This window comes from Notechis scutatus, chromosome 1 (genome assembly GCF_049901735.1).
Source record: "Notechis scutatus isolate UNSWTSFEM ecotype Mainland chromosome 1, rNotScu1.2, whole genome shotgun sequence".
Classification (NCBI taxonomy): Eukaryota; Metazoa; Chordata; class Lepidosauria; order Squamata; family Elapidae; genus Notechis; species Notechis scutatus.
Genome location: NC_142009.1, coordinates 73,012,058 through 73,022,473, shown reverse-complemented (window position 1 = coordinate 73,022,473; position 10,416 = coordinate 73,012,058). Strand labels below are relative to the sequence as shown.

General features: G+C 35.6%; 1 protein-coding gene across 3 annotated transcripts in view; it reads right to left on the bottom strand.

Annotated features, from left to right (window-relative positions):
• Positions 1–2,840: 2,840 nt before the first annotated feature.
• Positions 2,841–10,416, bottom strand: part of LYST (lysosomal trafficking regulator) — a 97,892-nt gene continuing 90,316 nt past the window's right edge. For all 3 annotated transcript variants that reach the window (XM_026669424.2, XM_026669425.2, XM_087967645.1), the window contains 3 exons: positions 6,847–7,003; positions 4,783–4,854; positions 2,841–3,384 (listed from right to left, as the gene is read on the bottom strand). In XM_026669424.2, the coding sequence (XP_026525209.2) occupies positions 3,246–3,384; positions 4,783–4,854; positions 6,847–7,003 (368 nt within the window). In that variant the 3' untranslated portion in view covers positions 2,841–3,245. The remainder of the gene's footprint in view (positions 3,385–4,782; positions 4,855–6,846; positions 7,004–10,416) is intronic.

Here is a 10,416-nt window from a genome sequence, read left to right as displayed (position 1 = left end):
TGAGGGGTGAGTAAGAGTCTGTTTCACACTTTGGGTAGGAATCATGTTCGCAAAAGATATACAGATGGTTCCCATATTAAACACAAAAAAAGTGTGAAGGACAAGTGTTCCTCAACACTTCAAAATGCAGGGCATCCTAGTGCATTTTGAAGTGTGTGTGTGTAAGAATATCTACTTTTCACCTATCCTACAGAAAACACTAAATAGCTTTGCAAGAAACAGAATCCAAAGCATGCTGAACTGAACATTGTGTGGGCAACCCTTCAGTTATTCCTTGTGAGAAAGACAAATCTAGACATCATATTAAAATGGAAAGCATTCATACAATAATGACACTATTATCATAGCAATCATCTTCCCAGTTTTAATATGGTGGTGAAAGCCAGACATCAGAAAAGCTGAATGAAGAAAAATGCTTTTGAATTGGGGTCCAGGCTGAAAAAAAAAAGGAGAATATTTTGGGCTACAAGAACAACAAAATTATCTAAACCGAGTTTAATTATAAGATAATTCATCTCAGTTCCTAAAATTCGTGTGCTTTTTGATGTTCAAACATGGAATTTAAGGTGTTATACAGAATCTTTCATGATTCTGGAACAAGCAGAGTGATTTTTATACATGCATTTCTAAATAAATTTGCAGATACCTACCTCATTAAAACATTCATTCTGAAAAAAGAAGACCCCAGTACTATAGGAGACTTAGCAAGAAACATGATTTTCTAAGAACAAGAGGAATGTCTGCATGATAGTGTTACTGCAATGGCAAGCATTTTAATAAATACTTGTTTTCAAATTTATTTTTAAAATATCTGACGCCCATCATGTTTTATTCCATTGAAAGTTTCTACAATATAATACTTATTTTTAGAAAACATTTTTAGTTATTTGGGTTCAGCTGCTAACCTGCAGGAATCCTTTCTTGAGTTCAGTCAGGGGAAAAATGTACAATACAGCCCATGATGAAACCATGGCCCACACTACTTTTATTTTTATTTGTAATCATTTTTAAAAGTGTTATCAGAATGCTAAAGTTATTCTGCTATAACAGATAATATTCCATCTAGGCATATTTTCTGAGTGCTAATTATGCTAAAGGCAAGTCATTTTGGGGCATCAGTTGAGACAAACTTGATTTCATTGAAGGGCACATTTTTTACCTGGAGGGGCATGGCCAGAGGGTGTGGCCAGCTTGACATCACTCATGTTGGGGGTGCCTGAGTAGTTTGGAATACTACCTCTGACTGGCCCCACCCTCATCTCTTCTCTGCCTCTCAAGTCCCAGCTGATCAGCTGGGTCTTCTTTTGTTGCCCTGCACAGGAGAACAGAGCTGGAAAGCAGGTTATTGGGGTGGGGGGGGAGGATTTTGCAGTAATCTTCCCCCTGGAGTGGGGAGGGAATGGGGTTTTTTCAGTATTCTTCCTCTGCCACGCCCACCAAGCCATGCCCACCAAGCCAAGCCACGCCCACAGAACCGGTAGTAAAAATATTTGAATTCCACCACTGGTTCCTGAGCTCCATTTTTGGCTGTGATGGCCCTCCCAAGCTCCATTTTTACTGGCAGAGGGTGCAGGATGCTGTCACAGCCGAAAATGGAGCTCAGGAGCCCATTTTCTCTGGCAAAGGTACCACAGGCTGGTCCTTTGCTGTTTACAGGGCAGCCCCACAGACAGATCTAAGCACCCTGTGGGCTAGATCCAGCCTCCAGGCCTTGAGTTTTGACACCCCTGAGTTAAGGAATAAAAATGCATTTGTATAATACAACAGAAACTGCATTTTTTCTGTTTTACCTTAAATCCTTATAAGGGTTTATTTTATCAAATGTCAGCAGCTTCATTTTAAGCCCTTATATGAGTGATTATTTGCATAACTTTAGGTTTGAAATTGCTACAAAAGGCAAATTTTATATGCTATAAAAGGCAAAAAAAAACTTACAAAGCATCTTGTAAGTAGGGAATGGGGGGGACGGGACTTCCCAGTAACAGTTTACATGGAGGTTTGTGCAAGCATTAAAAGATCCTTATTTCTAAAAGAAAAAAAGGAGTTAAATAAACAGTGTTTTTATGAGAATAAGGTCTTCTGCAAACTTCCAGATACATTTCAAAAACCATATCTGGAATTCAGGAGTTGAAATCTGGGGTTCCTAAGGCTGTCAAAACAAAAAGGCAAATTATTTAAACTATACGCAAGGACAAAAACTTGCAGAATGAAATGCCAGACCTGGTTCACAAATAATGTCAGGCAAGACATTTTCAAACAGTTGTTTCATAGACTAGATTGTGGCCTGACCAAATAAATCATTAAATAATAATGGGTTTGCACATCACACTAATGAACAAATCACCTTTTTGACTGACATCATTTATAAACTAGGCTAGTGACCGGCAGTTAATATCATTTCTCAATTTCTGCATGATAAATCTAGTAAAAAAGCAGACTAACACATTAAAAGGCACATATGTTCATAAAATGCAGTTTGTTTCATCCAAGTTTAATCTATAGCTCATTTTTATAAAAAAAAATCTATTGGTCTAGAAAGATGGGTGAAGATAATGTTTATAGTTTTAATAGATATATGCATAATGCTGTTCTTATTGATGTTTGTTAATTGAGAGCCACCCAGAGTTTGATACAAGATGGGAGTCTATATAAATTTTTAAATAAATAAAATTAAATGCATAAATTCAAATAATTTTGATGGAGAGCACCTACTAAATTTATCAAATTCTCTATAAAATTTTAAGCATTTAAAACTCTAGTTTTAAAACACTTAAAATGGTTATATGTGTGGAAGAACAAGGCAGATTATAATCTAATAATGAGTTAAAAACAAACACTGGTTTTTATATAAACCTTTGAAATATTTTAATTATATTTGTACATAACAGATGAGCAAAAGTTACTAGTGCTTAAAGTTTAGAACATGTATGTCCAGGAAAGTATTCATAAAAAATATGTTTATGTTACATAACATATTGCAGCATATATACTTCTGAGTTAGCGCACTTAATGTCCTCTTGGTACCAGAAAAGGCAAGCCAGAATTTTCTTATCACTGTGATATGGTTCATAAATTTGGTGCATGAACATACATAGCAGCCTTTCGTTGATATCATCAATGATCTACTTGCTGATGATAAAGTCATATGTGTACTTCAAAATCTAGCAAAACCAAGGAGGCTCCACAGTCCATTCTGTATTGAAAGTGCTTCATAATTTACCAAAGCTGAGAAGCCGATAGAGCTGTCAACCAGCTGCGTAGCTGCTAAGGAATGAGTAGAACATAGGAAGCTTCAAGCGCTGTTGGTCCTTGCGACACCAAGAGATCACCATTCCTTCATTATTTGCAGTGTACAAATGATGGCCATCACATGAAAAGGTAAGGCTATAAAGTTTTCAAAAAGACACAAATAAAAACAAGTCTGTCAGATAGCCTACGTCCTAGGGTATATATCATTAAAGGGGGAGAGGAAGAGAAAGAAAAGTATATAGCCTGTAAATTGGCTAAAATCTCACTAAGTCTAGCCCGTCCTACTGTGGTTTCCTTTCGTCAAAGAATTGTGACTGTTACGATCCAGAAGAAGAGCCTTCTCTGCCACCCTTTGGAACATCCTGCCCTCCAGGGTAAGATCTGCCTCAAACCTCCATTGTATAAGAGCCTGAAGACCTGGCTCTGCAAGTTGGCCTGGGGACTCAATGGGCAAGTTCAATTCTGAGGTAGCTGTTAGACTGACAGCAGAGCGCACCTCTCAGTTCCCCACACTCCCCACTCATCCATCTTTTTTAATTAATCCTATTGATGTATTTTTGTTTTTTTCTTTGTTTTCCTTTCCCTTGGTTTTTTATTGTTCTACTTTATTTTCACTTTGTTTAAACTTCCTTTTTATTTCTTCAGGGGTTTGTTTGTTTTTTGGTTATGTGCTGCCTAGGGTAGTCCCATGGTGAGATAGGCAGCAAATAATTCTAATAATAAAGACAATGAAAATGCTAATCTTACTCATTTTCTGATTGAATACATATATTTCTGCTTACACTGAATTTTATTGTTTACAAAAAATATCTTTCTGCAGCAAACTGGCATGTAAGCAATCACATATGAGCATCCGGTGTAGCCTGTCAAACCTTACTGATGTGAACTGGAACCCCATGAAAAAGATGTGCAAAAATTACTTGAGGAAATATAAAGTATACAGGTAGTCCTCCCTTATTGTCTCATTTAACAGCCTTTTATATTCTGGTATAAAAAGATACTTTGCAACCATTCCTCACTTTTATAACTTGCAGCATGCCACAATCAGGATTCTTCTTCGGGCATTTGTGACAAACAGTTAATATAGAAGGTGGAAGCAAAATCATAAGTCACGATCATATGATGTCTTGCTTCATAACTGTGATAATTCACTTAACAACCAAACGAGAAGTGCGGTAAGCCCACCATGATCATATGATATTTGGCTTAGCAACCATGACAGTTAGGGATGGAGTTGTTGATCCTAATTGCCATTGCCAAGCAAGACTTATTAGTATGTTAAATTAACAATTTTTCTAATCTTTCCCCCCTTTGATTAATTCTGCATTTTAACAAGGAACACATTATGGGATAGTTTAATGTCATTAGGCAGTGGGCACTTTTATTAAAACCAAAAGTTATTAAGTGCTACTTCCGAAAGAAACCTTAAGGGAACTTTAAAGATATGCAAAGCACTTCAACAGTTATATTGACTTTTTGGAAAAGGAATAAAAATAAATTGCTAAATGCTACCAAATAATCTTTTTTTTTTACCTGACAATTGGTTTATTTGATTTAGAAAATGTAATTTCACGGACAGGTTTCAAATCCCATGTGCTCCACAATCTAAAGAGAAAAGACAGAATGAATGCTACTTTGTGCAACCTAAATGACAGAAATTGATTTTATATCCTGTCATGATTTTTGCTCAAGTTATGTTGCAGGTTTGCATAATCTTTCAACTAAAATTGAAGAAAATTGAATGTAATACTTAAAAACATGATCCTAATCCTGATGCACTACAGTACATACATTTTGTTATGACTTTTACATTTTATTGTGACAGAATTCAGAATTTGAGAGAAGGCCTGCTGTGCTGAAAGAGATTAACATACTCAAACACGTTTTCATAGTGGTTCTCTGCCTCATATGGTTGCTAAGGTTGTAAGATTCACTTACAAATGCCTTAATCCAGGAGTCCCCAATCCCTGGGCCATGGCCCATTACAGGGTCTTGGCCTATTCAGAATTGGGACACACGAGAAGCATGCCAGCGTGCATGTGTACAGCTCAACTCATGCATACATGCACAGTTCAACTTGCATGAGCAGCGGACCATGCACACGTGCATGCATCCATTTGCAGTCGAGCTGCATGCACTGGCCTGCCATTTGCACAAGTTGAGCTGCACACACATCACTGTGCTTGTGCGACTCAATTCCTCTCCCTCTCAGCCAGGCCACCAAGCTGCAATGGTTGGCGACCGCTGCTTTAATCTCTATGTCAATGTGGTGCATGTACAAGTAGCCCTTAATAGCTAACCACTCAGTTAGCAACCATTCAAAGTTACAACAGTGCTAGAAAAAAAGACAAGGGGTCCTCAAAATTGCAGCCACTGCAGTCTCCCCTTAATCATGTGAGAGCGATTTTGATACTTGGCAACTAGCACACATTTGCAATAGTTACAGCAGCCTGCAATCACCATTTGTGACTTCACAACTAACTTCCAACAAGCAAAGTCAATGGGGAAGGTGGCAAGAAGTGACAAGTCACAGTCATATAATATATTTAATGACCCATAGTGATCTGCTTATCAGACACATCAGGAACTGACAAACTTACATAAGTTGAGTGACATTTCATTTTATGATTGCTTCAATGAGTGATGGAGTTGCCAGTCCCAATTATAGTTAGTGAGGACTACCTAAACCTCTTACTTGGTAGAATGCAAGCAATATTATGTTCACCTGTGATGTGGTCCCTAGATTAGAGACTCAATTTTACATAAAATAGCATAAGTATATTGCTTTAATTATGAAACACTAAAATGTATATCAGAAGAATTCTGTTAATATTTTCTTTTACAAAGATAGTAATATTGAATGTAATATTAAATATAAAAATATTAAATATTAAACTAAAGAGAATTTATTTATAGTGCTTGGTAAAGCATTTGGCAGTATTCTGAATTAAAAGGTCAAGAGCTGAAAATAAGCAAAATTTGGGGAATACAGTATAGTTTTATACTTTATATAGGATACAAAAATTAGATTTTTGCTTTTCAACAAACTATAGAAATGTACAAATGTGATAAAGTTTAGTGCACATTGTTGCTTTAAAGAAAATAAGTGAATAGATTTGAATTACAAAATTTCTGTGCGTATGGAATTGAAGGTTGGTTGCTGAACATAATAAGAACGGTAAAAGATAGAGGTAAAGCTTTGACAAGTATAAATGATTCAGGTCTAAGCAGGAAGTAAAATAAAAATGTGTAATGTTCCCCAATGTGTTTACAGTCCTCAGGATGCCCATACATCTTAAGAAATAAGGTACAGTGTGTGAAAGTCATGCCATTTAAGGGCCACAGTTATTAGCCTTTAAGATTTCCAAAGGTTCTTTGTATTGAAATAAAGCTATAAAATAGAATCTTTGTAGAACAATGAAGAAAAATGTTTTCACTACACCATAGAATAAAACCAGAAACCAATCACACATATATTAAAATCAGATACTTTGGGGTGAAAACAATGCATACACTGAATAGTATCCAAAAATGCATTATAGTTTTATAAATGACATATATCTCTAAAAGCAAAAATGTTCTGTTAGAGTCACTTACCTCACAACTCCATTTTCTAGCCCTCCAGCAATCACATTGATAGAGACTCCTTCAGGCTGGTTGGAGAAAGCAACAGAGCATATGATTTCTCTGCAATGTACGTGTCCCACCAGGTCACCATTGACTGTCCAGAGTCTGAGATCACTACCACCACCAACTGAAATATAGTCAAATTACTGAGTGAGCAAAGTAACACAATAAAATGAAGTAACATATATGATCCAAATAATTATATTAAAACAAAGGAAAGAAAAGTTTATATTCCTATAGAAGAACTGAACTGCATACCACCATTTGATAGTAACAATGTCTACAAGAATATGTAATAAAATTGTTATAATCAGTTGATATAAAGGTAAACATTTCCCCTGTCCACTCGTTTCCGATTTTAGGGGGCAGTGCTCATCTCCATTTCTTAGCCGAGGGAGCCAGAGTTGTCTAAAAACATTTCCGTGGTCATGTGGCCAACATGACTTTATCCCGAGGCACATGGAACACTGTTACCTTCCCACCGAAGTGGTACCTGTTTATCTACACACATTTGCATGCTTTCAAACTGCTAGGTGGGCAGAGCTGGGGCAAGTAATAAGAGCTCACCCTGTTACGTGGCACTCAGGTCTTGAACACAGGCTGTCAGTTTTCTAGCTGACAAGCTCAGTGTCTTTAACTGCTGAGCCATCACGCCTTCAAATGAGTAATATAATCATAAGTAATCATCACTAAAAGACAAAATATGTCTTCCGGATTTTACAAAGACTTTTTGTCAATGGAAAAATAAAAACTTTCTTTCATTTGAGGATATAAGAAACACTTGAGGAATTATATTCATGTGAAAAAATAAGTATGCCTCATTTAATTTTTTTACTTTTTCCAAATATTTCAACATATAGTAATTTGAACTTTATTTCAATAATACTGATAAATGGGATATAACAAATATCATTACATTTTGTAATCTATTACATAATTTAAGTAAACATACATGAAAATTTCCCATATGGAAAAACCTAAGTACATTCCTACACAATCACTTCCTCAGATACCTAAAATTAGAAACTGTTGCACCACATCAGGTGCAAATAATTAGAACACTGTTAGAGAGGATCTGGGAGGAAACTGTCTTATTTAAAATTCAAGTATTTAGTCTGATTTGTTCTTTGTTATTTTAGTGTGTGTTATTACCATGCCTAGATCGAAACAGCTCTTTGTAGTCTTCAGAAAAAAGGTTATAAATCCCTATGAAACTGTAAAAGGATTTTAAAAGATTACAAAATAATAGGATATCAAACATTCCACCACCCAGAAGATCATCTACAAGTGGAGAACTACCACTTTGCCATGTCAGGCCAAGCCAACAAGTTCAGGCCAAGAGCAGAATGCAAGATGCTGGAAAAAGTATCTAAGATCACTTGTAACTCTCACACTACTGATCTGCATGACTACCATTACAAAATAAACTATACATATGAAATCTACACAGAAGTATGCCAGGAAGAAATTTCTGATGTTGAAAGAACATCAAAGAAAGAGTAAAGTTTGATCGGGTACATCTAAGAAAAGACCAGGACTTCTAAGTCAAAGATATTTCAAGAAAAGAATCTGGTATCAGGTAAAGCATGGTGGCAGAAATGTTATGATGCAACTGCTTTGCTGCATTAGGGCTTAGGTAATTAACCATCATAAAGTCCATTAAGAATTCTTTATTCTACTACAGAGTCTTTGAGGGTAATATGAGACCATCTATCAAAATGTTGATGCTCAACTGAAAGTGGACTATGCAATATGAAAATGACCTTAAAAATTCCAGTGTATCCATCATGCTATGGCTGAAAGAAATGGAAGGGTTGGAATAACCAAGTAAATTAGTATGGACCAAAAGCCCATTGAGATGCTGGACAGAGATTTGAAAAGGGCTCTGTTTGCAAGAAACCTCTCAAATGTCACACAACTGAAAAAATTATCCCGTCAGGATGCTGCTGTATGCCAAAAAACCAGACATAAAGATATTTTTCCCCCATGCTATCACTCTGCTGAACACTTAATTCCCACTGCCTCATACTCATCTTTTCTCATCATCTCATCTTTCCTACCATCTTCTATTGGTTTCTTATGATTTATCAATTTGTAACTTATGATTAATGATTGTAACTATGATTATGACTTATGACCTATTACTTGCTGTTTATGTGTACAATGTGAGCTTATGCCACGGAGACAAATTCCTTGTGTGTCCGATCACAGAATAAAGAATTCTATTTTATTCTATTCTACTCTACTCTACTCCTTTAATACTGTTTCAATGAAATATTGATATATCCACATATGTTAAAAAGAGAAAACAATTACATGGGGTGTACTTCGTCACATTATTGTATTTACATATGAAAAAACACAGAAATGTTCAAAATGAGTTTTCTCAAAACACTCTGAAAAAAATAATTATGTGAAGTTTATCTGTGATGACATAGCTTACTGAGCTTACATAGCTTACTGAGCTATTATTTCACAGAAGTAACACAGCCAATTGAACCTTTTTGTTCAAGCATCACTTAAAGTTCATTTAGCTTCCTGTGTTTTTTAGGAAATAGAGAGATAGGGGACCTCAATAAATTTACTGCTACTCTAGTGGTTAAGGCTCCATGCTAGAAAGCAGGAGGCATAAAGAGACAGAAAATATACAACATTACTGTAAATTGTCTATGGTAGATAACAAAGACTGCATATCCTTTCCCCACCATAAAAATGAGGTCTTCACATTCCAATCCAAAGAAAGCATTTGAGAAAATCAGATATAATGGTATAAATTATGGCTATAAGAAAAATTTCAAAAAAAAAATTGGTAGAGTTGGGAAGCTATAGTAACTTCCAAAACACTGCCTGCAAGAATGGAAAGTATAAATACTTGCCTCTTAAGCATTATTAAGATTGAGATCAGGAAGAACATTAATATCCACTGGAGCTAACTTGAGCTCAGTCAGCACTGGTTCTGTTAGCATTTAGAAAAATTGCCATGACTTGTCTATTTAAAAAGCCTTTGGATATGATAGGCAGCAATATAAATTCAATAAATAAACAAACAAATAAATAAATGATTTCCTCTCTGAACTATGGGATTGCTATGTTTTCAAGAGTGATATTCCTCAGTACAATGGAGGTAAGGCCTGTTATTACAGGGTTTTTATTGCACTATTATTATATACTGTTTTAATCCTTTTATTGTGTTGGAGTGTGTACCTAAAAAAACTGAAATAAGTAAGTAAACAAACACCTCCATCAGATATCTCAAAAGCAGAAAATCTCTTCTTCTAACATTAGCAACACAAGCCTCCTGAATCAACTTGTAAACACATACTGTAAATCCCCTGCAAAATGGAATAATAGAATTAATATTGAGCAAAAGGCCAAGATCTCTAATTTAATAAACTTCTTCCAACAAAAATATGTGGAGAAAAGGCAAGCAGTGCAGCTTAGCTAAAAATTCATTTACAGTCCAGTGAGTGTTAAAATCCTGATCCTTTTTATTAGAGCAAGGAAGAACAATCAAGTATGAGATTTCCTCCTCTGCAATTT